Consider the following 20,389-nt stretch of genomic DNA (forward strand, 5'->3'; position numbering starts at 1 on the left):
CAATAGGCACTTCTTTTATATTTAGTTACCATTTATAATATGGTTGAATATGAACCATTGCGACAGGTTATTTATTTTTCCACTTAGAAGAACAAATTCGGGAACTGAATACGAATACATATTATTGTTTTTTCTAAAATATTGCTTTAGCGTCTATAAATTACGAAATCCCTATTTTGCCATATATGTTTTTTTTTTATAGATACGATTTCTTATTGCCATTACAAGAGTCAAATTTCAGATAATTCATCAACAAAAATTAATTTTTGATTCATTTCGAATGCCAGACCTATTTTTCATATTTAATTATATTTAATGAATTTTATTTAAATTTGAATTACTTATATCTAATTATACGTTTATTTAAATGCTATTATTCTTCCAAGATTAAGTAAATAATAGCTGTAAGAACGTAATAAAGATGAAATAAATAATACATTATTAAATGCTATGTAATTTCACTCATTCAAACATTTTTTTAAATTTGGATTCGCTGTGATTTGAATTTCTTTCATCCGGTTCTTTTAAATTTCAATTAATATAATGCTAAAATATTGTCTATGATTTGAATTAAAAATAATTGAAATTGTAATTTTTCATTTCGAATATTTTTTCGTTAAATAAGTTATGTTGTCAACTGTACTTTCATTTTGAAGTTATCTTCTTATTTTAATATAATTATAGCATTTGAAATACTGAATACTATTTGTTTATCCAAATAATTTGTGCATTTCTATCGAATTATTTTTTCTAATTACTTAAATTTTTAAATAATTATGCATCATAAATTTATCCATAATATTTTCTCCCTGTTTATTTTATTAATTATATATTAGAACTTTTTGATTTTAAGCAGACAGTTTTCGTATCAAAATTATCATTTTCATTTTTTATACATGTTTTTTTTTGTCCCTTCATATTCATTTTGAATTTTTTTTCCTTATTTTAGTATAATTGTTGTCTTTGAAATGCTGCATATTATTTGCTCGTCCAAATTATTCGCGCATTTACATTAAACTATTTTTTTCTAGTTATTTAAATGTTAGAATAATTATGCATCTTAAATTTATCTATGATATTTATTCCCTGTTTATTAAGAGTCAATTTTAGTATCAAAATTGTTAAAAAAAATTTATCGTTTGGTACATGTATTTTTTTGTCTTTCATTCATTAAATCATCTTCGAATTGTCCACGCTTATCATTGAATTATTAAATCAAAAATATTTTTATAATTATTTTATTTATCTTTCATTGTAATGAAGGTCATTTGAAGTAAATAGGCATATAAAAGATTATTAATATAAGAAGTAATAACAATATTATATTTAGAAGGATTAGTACATAATCTAATATATAAAATTCTCGTGTCACAGTTTTCGTTGCCATACTCCTCCGAAACGGCTTGACCGATTTTGATGAAATTTTTTGTGCTTATCCGGTATCTATGAGAATCGGCCAACATCTATTTTTCATCCCCCTAAATGTTAGGGGTAGTCCATTATTAATTAAAAACTAACTTTCCCGCCAAAAAAATCTTCCATTTTTCCCAACGCCAACTTTTCCGCCAAAAAAATCTTCCATTTTCCCCATCGCCAAATAAGTAAGGCATCAGTTGTTTTTTTCTCCCAACAGTAATTAGGCTAGGGTTAACATTTTTCGACGGATTATTTCAAACGATTCTGTTTATTTTCTTAATGTTTTATGCATTTAAAATTAAACATTGTTAATTAATCCATGTTTCAGATTCATTCTGAAGTACTTTTGAATTAAAATAGCACAGAATAAAGGAAATTAAAAATGTCTAATCTTCATAGCGTTACCCCAACTGGCGTAGAAAAATTCACGCATTTGCGTTACGTAAAAGGCGAAGAAAATTCACGCATGCGCACTGTGTTCTGATCGTTGGCATGGCAACCATTATCAACGGACGATTTAAATTACTTTTAGGTTAGTTGTATGCTTTTGTAAGTAAATTGTATTTATGTTATATATTTTTTGTATATGCTTATAGTTTTAAGTACATCGTTTTTTAAGTAGTTTTTTTTAACCTGTTTACAATGATTTAAATTATTTTTAGGTTAGTTGCATGCTTTTGTAATTAAATTGTATTTATGTTAGTTATATATATATTTTTTATATATGCTTATAGTTTTAAGTACGTCGTTTTTTAAGTAGTTTTTTTTTAACCTGTTTTCAATGATTTAAATTATTTTTAGGTTAGTTGCATGCTTTTGTAATTAAATTGTATTTATGTTAGTTATATATATTTTTTATATATGCTTATAGTTTTAAGTACATCGTTTTTTAAGTAGTTTTTTTAAACCTGTTTTCGACAGATTATTTTAAACGATTCATTTTATTTTCTGAGTGTTTGATGCATTTAAAATGAAACATTGTTAATGAATCGATCCATTCATGATGAATCTGAGAAAATTTTGTTGACAAATGCTTGAGATATTACATAAATTAAGAAAGATATTCTTTAGTGCCCATAAAGTTTAAACGCTCAGTGACTCTATTATCAGTAATCATATTATTAAAAAAATGCTTTGTTTCAGTAAAAAATATTGTTATATTAATTGCAGATTAATCCTTTACACTTTAATTTAAAGCATAAATTCTACAAGGGGTAACAGAAAATTAGAGAGATACATATCACGTTATGACTGAAGGCCTTTATAATATTATGAGTGAATTATATGACTATCAAAATTTGAAGTTTTAAAATATTTTGCTGAAGAATAAAATATTTTGCTGAAGAAGTTGGAATTGCATAAAATATTTAATTATTAAAATTTTAACGAACACTAAGATTGGCGAACCGGCTGGTCGCCAAAGGCGGCTAGTATTAATATATAAACTGTAAACTGTAAACAACTAATAAATATTAATGGCTTTCTTTATCTATCTATACTTATAATAAAGCTCAATGTGTGTGTGTGTGTTGGCGCTCTACAGGCCAGACCGTTTGACATATAGCTACCAAATTTGGTACATGTATACCTTGGAGGTTGGGAATGTGCACCTGAGGTTTCTTTTTTCGAATTTTTAATTAGAATTTTAATTATTAATTAAAAACTAACTTTCCCGCCAAAAAAATCTTCCATTATCCCCAGCGCCAAACGAGAAAGGCCTCAGTTTTTTTTCTCCCAATAGTAATGAGGCTAGGGTTAAAATTTTTCGGCGGATTATTTCAATCGGTTCTGTTTATTTTCTCAATGTTTGATGCATTTAAAATTAAACATTGTTAATGAATCGATCTTTCAGATTCATTCTGAAGTACTTTTGAATTAAAATAAAACAGAATAAAGGAAATTAAAAATTTCTAATCCGCATAGCGTTACCCCAACTGGCGTAGAAAAAATCACGTATTTGCGTTACGTAACCGGCGAAGAAAATTCACGCATGCGCATTCTGTTCTGATTGTTGCCATGACAACGTTATCAATGGATGATTTAAATTATTTTTGGGTTAGTTGCATGCTTTTGTAAGTAAATTGTATTTATGTTAGTTATATATTTTTTGTATATGCTTATAGTTTTAAGTACATCGTTTTTTAAGTAGTTTTTTTTAAAACCTGTTTTCAACCGTTTATTTTAAACGATTCGTTTTATTTTCTAAGTGTTTAATGCATTTAAATTTAAACATTGTTAATTAATCGATCTGCTCATATTGAATCTAAGAAAATTTTGTTGACCAACTCTTGAGATATTACATAAATTAAAAAAGATATTCTTTAGTGCCCATAAAGTTTAAACGCTGAGTGACTCTATTTTCAGTAATCAGATTATAAAAAAATGCTTTGTTTCAGTAAAAAATATTATTATATTAATTGAAGATAAATTCTTTCCACTTTAATTTAAAGCATAAATTCTACGGGTGCTAACAGAAAATGAGAGAGATACATATTACGTTATGACTGAAGGCCTTTATAATATTATGAATGAATTATATGATAATTAAAATTTGAAGTTTTAAAATATTTTGATGAAGAAGCTATTAAAGTAGAAATTGCATAAAATATTTAATTATGAAAATTTTAACGAACATAAATATGGGCGAACCGGCTGGTTGCCAAAGGCGGCTAGTTAGAAATAAAATACAGAGTTTCACCAGTTAATTCTATTTAATTCATCATCATTCAAAAGATTATTTAGTTTACTTCCTTCATTCAAAGAACATATTTTCAAACAAAGTAATGTTTGAATATTTATGCATTGACATTGAAAATTGCTAGTTTATTTTAGCACTCAACAGATATTAACAGATATAAAAAGACATCAAGACAGTATTTAAACTTTAAAATAACATCATCGAAGTATACCTAAAGGAGATTATTTAAGCCTTTGTGTAACAGTTTAATTTAAGAAGTTTGATAAACGTTTTGGACATTGCCGTGGAGATCATTTTAATTGAAAACAAACAGCATCTCCCAAAATAATGAGCTCTTCTTCCTTTTTTTAAATGAATAAAAATGCATTGAGTAAAAATACAAATATACTTGCTTAACGTATCAGAAACACAATGTCATGTTCAAAACACAAGAGAGAAAAATCCAGATAATCAATTTTCCATAGTTACTGTTCTTAGTGTCATAAACTTTCTCAAAATGTCGGCGATAGTGCGTTATTTTTTATTTTTCAAACTGTTTTAGGAGGAAAACTAATCAGAACGAAGAAATGAATAGTATTTGCATTTAATTAACAAAGATTAGATCTTGTAGTAAAATGGGTCGAAATCATGTACTTCATCCCAAAGAACTACATTGCTGAATCAAATTAATATTCAAGTTCTCCGATTTTTCAGATTAAATATTTGCCAAGATACTTTGCAAAAAGAAAAAAGAGCTTAGGGTGATATGTTGTCTCTATTTTGTCAGCTTAATTTAGACGAACACGACTGAAATGTAAAGATTCTAAATAAAAGGTAAAAAAGTATATAATTTCGTAAAATTAATTTCGAAAAAAAGAAAAAGAAATATGTTTTTAAAACAGTGCGCCTAATGAAGTTCCTGATGTCAAACATCTGAGAGAAATGAAATGAAATGAGCAGCATTTTTCTTCCTTTGGGAGTTAAAAACACATTCTAAAGTCAAGAGAGTCATTGATTTTCCGAGCTACAGAATCGCTTGATTTTTTTAAAGAATATTCTAATGCCTGGAAAAATGAAATATAATAAGAGAAATTAGAATTATATTCTGGAAATTTATTGAAAGTGATATCTGAAAAATACATAGTATACTTTGAGTATTTTGCTAATCACCACATTACTTTGTTAACAAATTTAAAATGCGTAAAATAATTATAGTTAACAATAATATGTAAAAAATTACTACTTATATAGATTGAATCGATTCTATAAACATTTACAGTAATCATTATCCTTTAATTTGCATTCTTTTGAAGCTCTGTTTAGAGATTAAGAAGAGATTAAAAGATATAAAAGTTTTATTTTTATATTATGGAGATTATTATTGAATGAAATAGTTAATATTTTAGAATGTAATTTTTTAGAAATGTAATCCAAAATTACTTTTTGTGAATAGAAATATCTGTGATAATGGATACTAATCACTCTTGGTGACTTTTTAGTGACTTTCGTTTTCTTTCAAAAGTTAGAGTTAAAATGTAATAAGGCTAATAATTATACTTCGATCATTTCTAAATAAATTAACTTTACAGAATAACATTTTGACATGATTAACATAATTAATAATATCATGAATGGAATTTTAATCGCTCTGAGCATTTCAGTTTTGGAATCTATTAGTAAATGTATAGAAATTTAAATCGCTGACCAACTTTTTCTCTATTGTGTTTCCCACTAGAAGAACCCATCGACAGCACAGTTTCTTGCTCTGCAAATTTTCAGTCGTAATTAAAAATAAAATTCTGAAATTTGGAGAAGTGTGTGTTTGGGGGGGGGAGATTTGATGAGAAATTGGAAAATATGATTCGTCGTTTTACCTGAAATTGAATATTAACTACTAGTATCAAATAGTTCACAGTTACAAATGGTCAACTCGAAAACATATCCCTACTTTAAAAAAAAAAATGTAAATTTTTTCACTATGCTGTTCATGATTGCATTGTCATGATGATGTCGTGTCCGCGTTACCACAGAAAGGGGCTGCATTAGCTTTTGATGGTGAAGACCCCTAGGCACCCGAGGGCAGAAGATTGACTTCTAGCTCATATGAAGATGACACACACACACATTCGCTTGCACAACCTCTTTTTACATGGGGGGGGGGCGCTTTCACGCATCTCACAGATCGAACACAGAATAAGAACAATCATGCCCGAACGAAGACTCGAATCCGTGACGCCCAGATCAGAGGGTAGACCCGCTACTCCTAAACCAGGACGCCTGTTGTTTTTATAGAGGGGATCCTTCACAAACCTCGTAGATAGAACAACCATGCCTGAACCAAGACTCGAACCCGGGAAGCCCAGATCACGTGGAAGATGCGCTATCCCTATGCAAGGGCGCCGGCATCGCATTGTCATATTGTATACATAAATTTGCATACTTATTTAAAAAAAACAATTTCTTGTTTACTGCTGTTAAGAACTAGATGACTGATCGTATTTCACATTTAGATGATTCCATTTTAACTTCACACAAAGAAAAACTGACTTGGTTTGGATTCTTCGTAAAAAATAGTTCTGTGGGAATATTTCCAAAAATGTAAGTATATCTACCTCATAAAATATAGCTACAATGAATAATATTCAGGAGCAAAAATGTGAAATATATATAAAACTATCCGAAATGCTTATAATAATTTAAACTTAACTATTGCAGCATCTTTTATTGATTTTCGCTCATCTTTTCTTAACTTCTCCTCCCCTTTTTCTGAAAGCTTTTTTTTATTTGGATTTAATACGAACTTCGAACCACTTGGTTTATCAAGAAAGATGATATCTAATATCAATTTAATTTTAAACAGGGCTGCGTATCTCAACAGACGTTGATACTGTTAACATCAAATGTTAATTGAATTATAAACATGTTGTGTATCAATAGACATTAATATTGTATAAATAATGTATAAGAAAATTTTTTAATGCGATTTACATAAATTCGTATTAAATATTATTTATAATTTTTATTCAAGATATGAATTTTTTAAGGGAGTAATCATACTAAGTTTTGAAGAGATCTTCAAATTTCTTAAACGTAGATGTTCAGTTTATATGCGTAGAATTTATCGAATTAAAAAAGATCAATCAATAAGCATGTGTTTGTTCGATCGTAACTATTCAAATATTTGATTTATTTAAATGAAATTCTTACAGTTGAAAGAATAGGCCAAATAAACAATGAGATTAAATGGAATAATTAGATTAAATTGAATGAAAAATAGTTTTCAACTGGTAAAAAGAAACTCGACTAATAAATTCAAATGATTCTAAAACTGTTATTTACATGAACGGTTCATAAGCAAATATTATCATGACAATAATCTTTATGCGATCTGTTTACTTAAATTGGCATTCTTCATTTCTAGTATAGAACCCAGAGAATGAATACAAACATATCTGTTTGTGTGAACTTACTCTTACTTATTCTTTATTCTTACGCCATTTTATGCATCCTTGTTTTAATTCTGGTGTTTACTGTTTTGTTTGAAAATGTTTATACCAATAACTAGCCGATATACTTGACACTTCAAGAAATAAAAGTATTTTCAAGAGTAAATACTTATTAATTATTAACAATTTAAATTAAAAAAAAATTTTTTTTCGGCTTTTGGTCGTCCTTTCTTTTGTCGTTGCAGCTCTCTCATTTTTTGTGAGTGAATTTTGAACCAAGTGGTCCAACAAATCTTGTTATTTTGTTTTTCATATTCATTATTGTTTAGATGACTATAAAAATTCCTGTTGTTGTTTATTATGGCACTTGACATGACATTGTTGTTTCTTATGGATAAGCTCGCTTTTCAAAGACAGCCGATTTAAGCCTAAGGGGGAGCGAAGCGCCTCTTGTTTTTATAGTAGAGCCAACTTGGACCAAGAGTACGACTTTGCTATTCACGCATCACTCATTCGCTTGCATAACCCCTTTTTACAGGAGGGCACATTCACACATCTCACAGATAGAACAGGAAGAACAACTATGCCCAAACCGGGACTCGAACCCGGGACGTCCAATAAAAATTTCTTCATATCTTGACTCTCCCGACTTGCTTCATAGTGGAAGAAGGAAAAATCCTCAAAAACCTTAAATTAAAACTTTTTTCTTATATTATAAACTTTTGAAATAAAATTAAGTACGAGCAAAATGTGAGATTTCTTTTTTTTTTGGAGGGGGGCATTTTAGGATGCAAATAATAATTTTAAAGGCATATTTTCCTTATCTCACCAAAATGTAACATTTTCTATTATATTCTACTATATAAAGTTTCACTCTTTATTCATTATTATGAGGATTACGAACTCTCCTTTTTGCCATTCTCTACTAGATGGCAAATTTCACATGAATTCGGAATTTGATTAATTAATTGATTAATGTTATTAAATTCGTAAGATATTAAAACAATATAATTTCATTCAGATACACGTATGCAACATTTCAAAATCTTGGCATAGTCAGAATGGAATAAAAAAGAAAAAATTACAAAATTCCATTATAATTTTGAAGCAAGTTGAGTAAACTAGCCGGCTTTTGAGACCAGCTTGCTCGCCCAGATTATTGATTTTTTAGGCTATTAAACGATTAATATGCTATGCTTTTTTTTTAATTTCTTTTCCTTTGCTGCGACTTAAAAATATGAATTTATTTGAATCAATCTGAAATAAATTATTATGAGCCTAAATTAAAAGAATATTTACTACGAAATCAAAGCAGAAGTGTACATCCTATTTCTGAATTAATGCCCAAAAAAGAAATTTTTTTATTTTAATTTTAACATTTGCAAAAAGCATGCGACTGAATATTCTGTTGGATGAATTTTAATTTCATAACATTAAATACATCGTAACATTGTAAATCGATATCATTAAATAAATATATTTTTTATTTTTAAGATAATTAACAGTTTTAGAAGATATAATTATCTATTTCCATAGGAAAGTCATAGCGAATATACGTCAAGTGACGGTTAATATTATTTTCGTCTTAGATTAAATTTTCTGATTAACACCTATTTCTTGATTTCTTTTACATCTTTTGATTGAATGAAGTGTTTAATATAGCGAGTGGCATTTATAAAATAATTTCATTTAATTTAGTATGTTTTAAATTAGGCGCTGCTGTAAAAGCACTAAATAAAGCAGTCTGAAACATTCGTATATCGTTATGTTTACATTTGACTGTTGCCATTCAATAATAAGTAATAACGGCGATTTCTATGTTATGTACGTTAGTGTTTTATATATGTAGATATTTAAAAATATTTTGCAGGAGTCTCTGTGATTGTTTCTTATGTTAAAAGCCCAAGACAAAGAAAAAAAATAAAAAAGAAAGAAAGCGAACCATGCTAATCTCACCTTGTAGTCCCCCAGTGAATCCACAACACAAGGTAATGTCACATCTCTGCCTGCGGCAACGGTGACATTCGGAATGACATCGGCAAACTGTGGCTCCGGACCTTTAGGTGGAGGACCTGCAACCAGAAAGAGAAGAGGAGATTATTATATTTCTGCAATCGATACATAAATGGATATGCTATTTAAAAAAGAAAAAAAGAAATCCTTTCTTAACACTTTCCTACGAATGTTATGGATGCGTACCAGTAATTTATTTTTCTGAGGTAGGACTGATACAGATTCTTCGCCATTAGGATATCTCACCTCAACCATTAGAATATATTTTCCCAGCTAATGTAATCTATATTCAACCTAATTATCTTCAAACTATTTTACTCCATTTTATTTCTGCATCAGCTCATGTGTGATAGGAATAAACAAATGTAATAGTAAAACCTTGAACTCACATGAAATAATATTGCTCCCTTCTGAGTTAGTTTCATAGTGAAAAAGAGAGATTTATAGAAATTCATAAGTAATGATTCAGTAATTCCCAGCAAAGGTATTTTCCTAGACAAAATTGAAGGTTCTGGCAAATACAAAGAATTAGGGTCCTACTTTTATTAAGAACTCAGATCTACGAGGGGTGACCCAAAAAAAGTTTACAAGGCAAATAAAAAATGCTTTATCAACAATAGACACAGGATACAATGGTAATTAAGAGACAAATGTGCCTGTCACTTTTAACACATCTTGGTAATTATCAGATCCCTGGCTATTGAGACAGTTCTCGGCATCTTTTTGTACATCACCGTCTGATATAAACCTTGTTTCGGATAAGTGGTTCTTCACTGCCGGTAAAAGGAAATAGTCACTGGGAGCCAAATCGGGGCTGTATGGGGTGGCTCCAGACCTCCCACCTAAACATTTCCAGCAATCTTTCTGCCCTCTTCAAAAGAATGACACCATTTCACCACCTTTTGTCTACTCATTGCTTCGCCCCCGTACACTTCAGCGATTTGTCTGTGAATGTCCGATGGGGACACATTCTTGGCCCATAGAAATCATAGCACGGCTCGCCCCTCTGTGCGAGACCACTTTTCTAGATGTCTTGCCATTGCTGCCTCAGTGCTAACACTATCTGCTTGAACGACCGGTCTGAGACAACTAGCGCCATCTGTCTCCACTCTGGGTAACAATATTCCCATCCACAATTTCTACTTGCCAAATACTGCTGCTTGTAAACGTTTTTTTGTACCACTCCTAGAAGATTCCTCTTCGGAGTTTTATTTGACGTCGCCTACTGGAAAACCTTATTAACTCGAGGGAATAACGCGATTCGAAAAGAAAGAAATATCTGTTTGGAACGTTGGCCGCATTGCGAGCACGTGACATCTAGAGATGCTATTTACTTTAATTAGCGATTTACTATTTAATCATGTGCTATTAATTTAGACAAACGATTTTTTTGTGTTATATTTTATTATCGGTGTCATTTATGGGGCATGTTTTTTCGTTACCTCTTCTCTGAGTTTTATTGTGAAAGAAAGAATCATTGTCCTTTATCCGACGAGTTGGGCTGCTTTAGTTATATACCTCTATTGGGCGAATTTCATAACAAAGCATTCGGGCATTGTTCGTTTACATCACAACATTTCATGGTACAGAATATCATTAATATATTTAAAAAAATTAAAATAAGATCAGATATATCGTTTTCAAATGCATTCAGATCATATAGGAGAACATATATCTTGATATAATAAAGTCTCCCTTAATTTTCATTGCAACGTATAAATATTCCTTGTTAGTAATCAAAGAACGTAAAATAATTTCTTTTTTAATCCTGGAGAACATCTTTCTGTTTCTACATCGTCATTTCATAAGTTCTGATTTAAATGCTAATCATAATAAGCTTTTTTTTTCATGCGATAATTGCCACAATTTCTGAAAAGTTACTTAATTAGTAACATTGCATTAACACTCTGAGAGGCGGACCCTATTTCTCGCATTCTATATGTTCAAATCAAAAGGAAATAACTCATATATATCTTATACTTTTTAAATATCTATGAATAAAATATTCCAAAGATAATATGATAAAATATTCCAAAGATTTCAGGGAAATGAAAAAAAAAATAATAAAAAAAACATTGATTAATTCCTTTTAAAAATTAATTTCTTTTGAATCTGAAATCTATTCAACCACATCAAGTAGGAACGTAGGCGGGTAATATTTTGACAATTAATAAACACAATACTCAAAAACTTCTTATGGAACGGATAATATTTAATAATACTCATTTTCGAATTTGGAAATCTTTAAAATATTGAACCGATATTTGTTGAAAAAAGGCAAATATTAGAATTTTAGATGGAAAAAAAATTCGAATATAGATTTATTAATTAATAAATAATATTTATAGAGTCAAAATAAATAAATATTATATTTTTTTCGACGTAGAAATACAATTAAACAGTTATCAACAAATAACATATGTAAAAACAAAATACGTTTGGAAATATTGTTTTTCTATCGCAATTGGAAAGAAGCTCATAAAAATATCAAAAAAAGCTTCATTTATAGCTGTAAAAAAGGGAATTATTCTAGTAAGATAAGAATAGAAAAATAAGACTAAATTTTAAAAAATAAATTTAATATAGAAATTAAGAAACAAACATAGAAACCTACTGATGCGTGGATACTGCTCATTTCTGGGGTGCAGTCAAAGTCAGAATATTTTTATTACTTTTTAAACACGTACGATGCCGAAAAATAAAAGAGAGAAAATGACCAGAACAAGTTTTCTGTCTTCGTTTAAAGTAATTAATTTAAATAAAATAAAATTTAGATATAAACTCAGGAAAAAATTAATCTATTAATAATTCTAATTGCTGGGGTTTTTATCAAAGTCATGAAATCTTTAAACAAATAAAAAGTTCAACAAAAGACAAAAACAAGTTTGTTTCCTTATTTAACAGAAAAATTTTTTCAAAGAAATTTAAACTTCTAAAAGTGCTAAAGCGATTTTAGAATGTTTTTATATATCAAAAAGTAATGAAATGAATAATATGTTCAAAATTTACATTCAGCACTTAATTGAAGAGAAACGTTGCCAAAAAATGAAACGCAACAGTTTGACCGAACTCGCACTCATTCCCACTTCTATTCTTTAATTATTGCAACACTAAGCACTTTGTTTATTCCAAAGAAAAATAGAAAGCGAACTAAGATTTTTCTTTACGATACGTTAATCCTCAATAAATCGGAAGTAAATCAAGCCACACAGTGCCTTAGACCATCAACAGATGGCGCTGCCGTAAAAAAGTTTATTTTTGAAACAACCTATCATCGCCAAGTGAAGCAATTCCCCTCTTGTAACCAATGGCAACCGCGGCAACTGGACACACTCCATTAAAGCCAGCCACCCGCTTACACAAATCATGAGCCGCACTGTCTATTGGTCCTACTTCTTTATATAACTCATCGCTTCCATTAAGGAGATCGAAGCAGCACCCCTACAACTCCACTCTACACACAGCTATCATTAATCGGTTGGGAAATGGATGCTAAATAAATTTTTTTCCCTTTGCCTTCCTCCCTTCTCTATCCCCACGGGTCCTCCTCTAAGGGTGATTATTAAGATTCTCTCTCTCTAGAAGTAATATTGTGCAGATATTTGAATAAAATTTGAATGAGATAAATTATGTTCCACTTGCCCATGTTGTCTGGGATTCGGAATTATGAAAAGAAGGAGTCCGCAAATTACAATTTAGTGATTTAGTTTCTTTTATGAATTATTCCTTGCTGTTTATTGTAATTAATTTATTCGAGATTTGTGAGCCGCTGAAGAGAATAAATCAAATGTTGGAATCAGAATTTTTTAAAGAAGATAATGCTGAGAATAGAATGAATTATTATGTAGCGGAAATATGAGTATTTGGCACGGAAAACATCATCGCATTTTTGCCTAAGCATTTGAAAATTCATCAAAGATTTATTTTTTGCATTTGTTGCAAGATTGCATTTTAAAAGAAATGAATAAACTTAATTCACATTTGATGTTAAGTCTTATTTATTTTAAATTGTCTTCAGTTTAGTTTGGTTTTGTTGCTGTCATCACGTTTTGTAAATTCTTACAAAGTTTCAAAGACAAATGATATTGCCGTCGTGAGAGTTTAGTCTCATTTGTATATGATTTTAAAGATACGTTCATTTTTCTTTGTTCTGCGCTACCAAAATTTAGTACTTCATTAATCCATTAATACCCAATGTTCTTTATATAAAGAAGTTACATTTTTCTTCTATAAGAAAACCGAAAGTATTCTATTTTCATCTTTTGCTTTTGATAGCAGATTAATATGTGTGTTCAAAAATAGTCAATTAGTCCCACTTAATTCAGATTTTGAAATAAAAATGTTAACATATGGAGTTTTTTTGTCTACCCCCCTTTTTTTTTATCTACTTTTAAGGTAATGCAATTAATCTGAAATTAACTTTTATTTCTTGATATTTTACAGCGTTTTTAAATTTCTTTTCCTGTTTATCTATAAAAATGATTCTCTGATAATGCTTTCTAAAAAAAATTCGAAACGCTAATTCTACTTGACAAATATTTTAATGTTTTAAAAATTTGCTGATATTAATACTTTAATTTAATTTATGCGTTAAGGGATTAAAACCATGTGACCTACGAGGCAAATTCTTTTAGCATTTGATAGTGAATATTAAGCTTTTTCTATTCATAATAGATTAACTCTATCAACATTGAAAGTAGACAAACACATGTTCAACGAATTTACGGAAGGTGCCTGAGATGCCAGGATATCACTGCGAAATTCCTTCACCCTTTTCATTGAGTATGTTTGATTGAATACCCTAGGCGATTACTTTGTTCTTTACAGACGCCCGCCCAAATCGATTTGAGTGACAGAAAGATTTCCTAAGAAAACTCAAAGAATGTCTGAGCATGCATTTACTTAATAGTTTTTAGCTATTATCCCTTAATAACATGGACTACCACTTCGAATTTCGAAGGAAATAGATAATATTATCTTTGACACAGAAATATTTTATATTTTGAGGCTTCTGAATTCAAAATATCAGGAATAAGAGAGTTAAAGAGCACTGAATATTTTTATTGTATTTCTTTCTTTTCACACACACACACACACACACACACACACACACACACACACACACACACACACACACACACACACACACACACACAGAGAGAGAGAGAGAGAGAGAGGAGAGAGAGAGAGAGAGAGAAATTGTTGTACACAACATGTAATTGAATGAAATATTACAAAAATAACAAAAACGTTTTTAATATCTCCTAATGTATAAATCAGTCTTTTAATATCTAATTACACATGGTCCCATAGCATGTTCATATACATAGAAAAGCCGCCGCCCGGACCGTCGCAGAGTTGATTCAAAACCAGATACTAATCCAAATCGAACCAAATGCATTTGAGAGTAATCGTATTCATACATTAGAAAGGACAGAAAAACATAAAATGAAAATATTTATTTTCCTGTTCATTAGGATATTGAATTTCAACAAAGGCTTGAAGCCAAATTTTTTTCTACGATTATAATATTTTCATTTTTTATGAGTGAATAATGAAAAGAAATCAGTAATAGATACTATATTCAACCTTTTTATTTTATAAACGTAAGCTATTTTTATCATTCAGAAATCTTTCGTTGAAACTTTTAATGAGATGGATTGCAATGCTTAGAAGAACTAGAAAATGAATAAGAATTTTTAGCCTATTCAGGATAACAGTAGGAGAAAATTTAAAAACTGCTAAAAAGATACTGGAAAAAGGAATAATCTCAAGAACGAAAAAGTATTTATCATTTATAAACAAGGATTCATTAGCATTTTTCAGGATTTAGTTAACAAACTGTTTGTTGATTTTAATACGAAAATAACTTCAACGATTCCAGATTCCATCTAACAGAAATAAAGAACTTTAAACTCCATAAATACTTTATTATATTACAATGTTAATGCAAAATGTTCGTATATTTTATTAATGAGTCAATTAAATAATGGTTTGTTTTTATCTTTAATATTGTTACGAAATTTCTGGGTTCGTTTGGATAGTGGGAGTTATATGGTGTGAAGAACGTTCAATCAGCAGGCGGCAGTAGAAAAAAACAACAAAGACGTTTATTTACACAAAGACACTCAGGACAGCACAAAGACGACAACTATATACAGCAGAGAAAAGACAATTATCTTCAGCCGAGACGTGCACACAACAAGACTCTACTGCAGACAGTAGCGCACAGCTTAGTTCAGCACTAAATTTACTCCGTCGCTGCTCTGCTAATCTCTGGAAGACTCGTTCTTCATCGTCGATTCCGACTACTCTGCCTAGCAGCTGCAGCCGCCTCCTTTTATAGGACCCAGGAGGCGGGGCTAGAAGCCTCTCAACCAATCAGGAACGTTCGAGACGTATCTCGGTTCCTAATGGACAGATAGGGAAAATTCTCTATGTTTCGGGTATAATCTATTTTGTCGCCAAATTCGTCGCCAAGTAACCAAACGGTCGCCAAGTTTGTCGCCAAATTCTGACACCTCCGACGTGACACCCGGACTCCGTCCATTACAGATGACTGTAAAACGGTCTTTCTGATGATGGAACCAACTATGCTGGGAAGCAGCATTACAGATTTATAATATATGAAATAGGAGATTTTATTATTAGATTTTAGAGCAGTTAAGAATTGAATTAACTAATAAAATAAAATATTAGTAAAAATAAAATGACAATATAAAATATAAACGGTATTACATAAAAAGATTAGTAATTTAAATTTTTGTAATAACTTCTGAGGGCATCGAAGAGAAGATTACAGAAAAGGATAGCTTTTTACACAATCCGTTTCATATAAAATCCAATTATTCGTTCAGGAGTTGCTCAGAAGAGTGTAAAGTGATTCTTTTTGTGAAGAAATATTTCTATAATAAAAGAATATAATACTTTGCTAAAAAAATTGTCCTTCCATTGTCGGAATTTTTTTCTTTTTTGTTTAAAATAAAACAGCTTTCTAAAATTATGGTGAACAAGAAACATAGAATCTCTAAAGCTGAAAGCTAGTCAAATAAATTCTCATCTTTAAGACCTGAGTTTTCCAAGCCAAAATATCTTCGGTATATTTTCGATGATGTTTATTTCTTAGATACCATCTATAAATTTTAATATACATGGTATAAAAGTATTCAAAACTCTCTACATGAAAGAACTTTAGATTTATTTTTCAGGCAAAGAACCAAATTTGGTTCCTAATCGTAGGTAAAAGACGCTCTCTAAGAAAAGGGCTTTCAAAATTTTAATGCGAAATTTTTAATTAAGGAATAATTTATTTACATTTTTCTTAATAACTTTTAAAGCATATTATTGCATAAAAATCATTATTAAATCCTTTAAAATTACAAAAATTAGCTTTTTAAAGATGAAAATTTTATTTTCGTACAATTCTTTATCCGTTTTTTAATAAATTAAAAAGTATTCTTAAGAAAATATTTTATTAGAATATTCATGGTTTTATTTACATCATTTGTGTGAGGGCTAAAAGGATATTAAATGCATTTCTCCTACGCATGTTATTGTTCAATGTAAATAGGAGAACATTTTTAATAATATAATAAGAATACAATAATTAAGAGTAATTTTTATAAAAAGCAAAGATATATAAGTAAAACATTTTCATATTTCGAATTAGAGGTTCGAATCTTTTTTTTTAATATTTAATAGGAAATGAAATTAATTGAAGACGAGGAGTTAAAATAAAATAAAATTTCTTATAAGAATTTGTACAAATGCGTATAATTTTGCAATCTTTTTGTAATAAAATTTAATTTTGGAACTAAAATGCCTGGATAACCTGAAATAAGTTGCATAGTTACGGTTTTGATTAGTTAGAAAAAAACTGTTGAGAAATCTCGGCAGTGATTTCCGTATAAGAGAACAGATATTACGCAGATTAGACTTATATAGGGGCCTGATACAAATACTTTTACTATGGGCTCTCAAATGTACTCCTGCGTGTGTGTTGGGGAATTTTAAAGATGCGAGATTAGTTCAGAAGTTATCTTTTTCATCAATCAAATTCCATGATGCGTTATGATATTGCTCATTTCTTGTTCAGAATTTAGAACTTTAAAATGATAAATTAAAATACATTTTATAGGGAAAATTGTTTCAGGATTTACGCATGCATAGAAAAAAATATGACACTACAATTTATCAGAATAGAAAGTGTAACAAATTTTAATTGGAAATTTTCTTTTTTTAAATTTTTTTCTGTTAAATTTTATTTTGGTCACTCTAGTGATAGAATAGAAATAAGATTTTATTTATTTAATTTATAAAGAGACGAAATTTTTTGTTTCTATTATATAGAAATAAAATAATTATATATTTATTATTTTTTTCAAAAATGACAGAAATATAGATAGGTAATAAGGTTTGAGTCCCTATATAAGGAAATTCAATAATTTCGAACACTTTTCTGTAAAAAAAAATACTTCAAAGCAGCAGAATAATTCCAAACAATTTCATTTAGCTACAATTTTATTGGGAATTGCGTAAAATTAATGGAAAGAATTGTGCAACGTTTGATTCACGAAGCCCCAACAACAGAATTACTTTTCGTGCAATTGTCGCTATTGTCGATCGTGAGTGTGGTCAATCTCCTTTCAACCAACACATAAAAGCTCAACTGTTAGCCTCATGTTGGGTAAATAGGACACTAAAAACAAACTGTCGACTCAAAGAGTGACCGATCTACTGAAGCTTAGAAAAGAACGAATGTTTTTAGTGAAGTCTCCGGCAAACCTGTTTCGGGGTAAAAGACGATCTTAAGTTGACTTGGAACAAATGAAAAGGACAAAAGTGACCAGTGTTAGTTTCTAGTTTTCGGGGACTGAAATGTTTGGTCAGTATTTATTCTTTGGACGTCAAGAAAGGCCTTTACGTGGAAATAAGTGTACCTAGCAGTGTTTATTTTTGTGTTAGCAGTGTTTTGGAGCGAAATGAGTGAGAGATATCCGGCTTTAAGGCTGGAGATTACAATTTGAAATAAATGGGTTTTAACAGAATTGTTTAGCAGCAATTGTTTCACGGAGAAGTAATTCTGTAAAATAATCCGGAGTAACTTTATTTTCAATTCATTATTTCAACGTTTTTGTTATAATTTTCTAGCGAATAAAATAATGAATGTGTATAACAAATGATTTCATTGAATTTAAAGCTTGAAGATAGAGAACATTCTTCGGCCTGAATGTGGTACATTTTACTTTTCATGTTGTACGAAATCGTAAGGAATCATGTCGAATTTCCTAGTTATTGAAGGTCAGTCATCGTTTGTGAAGTGTGTCCCAAAATTAACCCAATATTTGACTTTGCCCCCATTCGTGCAATAAAATGTTGGCAACCCTCTTAAAAAGACCATTTGACAGCTGATAGTTTAAATAACGATAGAACAACATGTTAACTCAAAATTTGAATTAAATAAATTGTACAATTTTTTGTCTTTAAATTGTTATATTTTTATTGAATTGTAACGTACACAGGATAGGGTTATGTATGGAATAACACATAGAGAAAATGCCCTCCACTGCTTTGGAGGCACATGCACACTTTCGTCGAAATTTTCCATGAACATTTTGCACAAATGTGGCTGAATTTCATTGATACAGCGTCGAATTTCTACCTTGAATGAACGCGTGTTTGTGGGATTTTGGCATAGCCCTTTGACGTCAAATAATCCCATGAAAAGAAACCCAATGGTTTAAATTATACGAACTAAGCGACCCATTCTCAAATTTTCAAACTGTGGCCGCCAAACTTTCATTATTTTTGAAATGTTGTTCAATAATGAAAACACGTTGTTCTATCGTGTAAAGCTCCACTTTTATTAATCCTAGACAATCAGCTGCCAAATGGATTTTTATTTAATAAGATTGCCAACAATTTATAGAACGAATGATGGCAAATTCAAACCTTTCGTTCATTTTGGGATATTCTTTAGAACCTGTATTGTTAGAACAAACTATTGTATGACGAGTATCGTGACTTTTGCACCATTTTATACAGAAATATCCTGATGTACGTAAAAAGCTTTCGTTTTTTGCAATGTGACTTTATTTCAGTATGAGTACAAAATAACAAAGCATAGTTCACCATCATCTCTTTTAGCTAATGAAGGATCCTTGATGGAGTCATTTTGTTGGTTTGGACGTGAAAAAGTCTACCCCTCCCCCTTCTCCATATCATAAATGTTCGAAAAATGACTGCTTCTGTCGAAATACCACCCTTCAAAACATATGAGAGATTGACAGAATATATGGTGGATATATTAAAAATTTGTTTTTTTTTTCCAAACGCTTATAAATTATGTTAGGCTTTTTGAAGTCTGTGGCGTTCAATATTGCTGTATTAGAAGAGAGCTCACTCTCAGTTGATCTTACGAAGTTATTTCTTGTACAATACTTTCAAACTGTTTGCAGTAGGATACAGAGGAAGCAAACAGACCATGAGGTAGGATCTTCATGGAAATGGTATAATATGAACATAATGCCTTGATCATAAAAAATGAAACTGTAAAAATTTTAACTGGCACAACTATTTGACCGATTCCAACTATTTTTGCGACTGTCTACATTGTGAAAGTATACTGACTTTTAATCATTTATCAATATTCTTTTGAGGATTCGAATATCTTGCTGATTTTTCGGAATGGTTGTACAAACTGCCACAACTTGCATGTTATAGATTTATTTTAGAAGATACTTTTTTGACACTCAGTGCGTTTTTACCAGCATATATGCTCGATATACAGTGCCTTTGGTATGTTTAACGTTTCTTTCAAAATTTTCAATAATAATTG

General features: G+C 29.9%; 1 protein-coding gene across 2 annotated transcripts in view; it reads right to left on the reverse strand.

The window, feature by feature from the left end:
- Nucleotides 1-20,389, reverse strand: part of LOC129981128 (lachesin-like) — a 639,355-nt gene that overhangs the window by 107,657 nt on the left and 511,309 nt on the right. For both annotated transcript variants that reach the window (XM_056091820.1, XM_056091819.1), the window contains exon 2: nt 9,496-9,611. In XM_056091820.1, coding sequence (XP_055947795.1) covers nt 9,496-9,611 — 116 coding nt within the window. The remainder of the gene's footprint in view (nt 1-9,495; nt 9,612-20,389) is intronic.

This window comes from Argiope bruennichi, chromosome 8 (genome assembly GCF_947563725.1).
Source record: "Argiope bruennichi chromosome 8, qqArgBrue1.1, whole genome shotgun sequence".
NCBI lineage: Eukaryota > Metazoa > Arthropoda > Arachnida > Araneae > Araneidae > Argiope > Argiope bruennichi.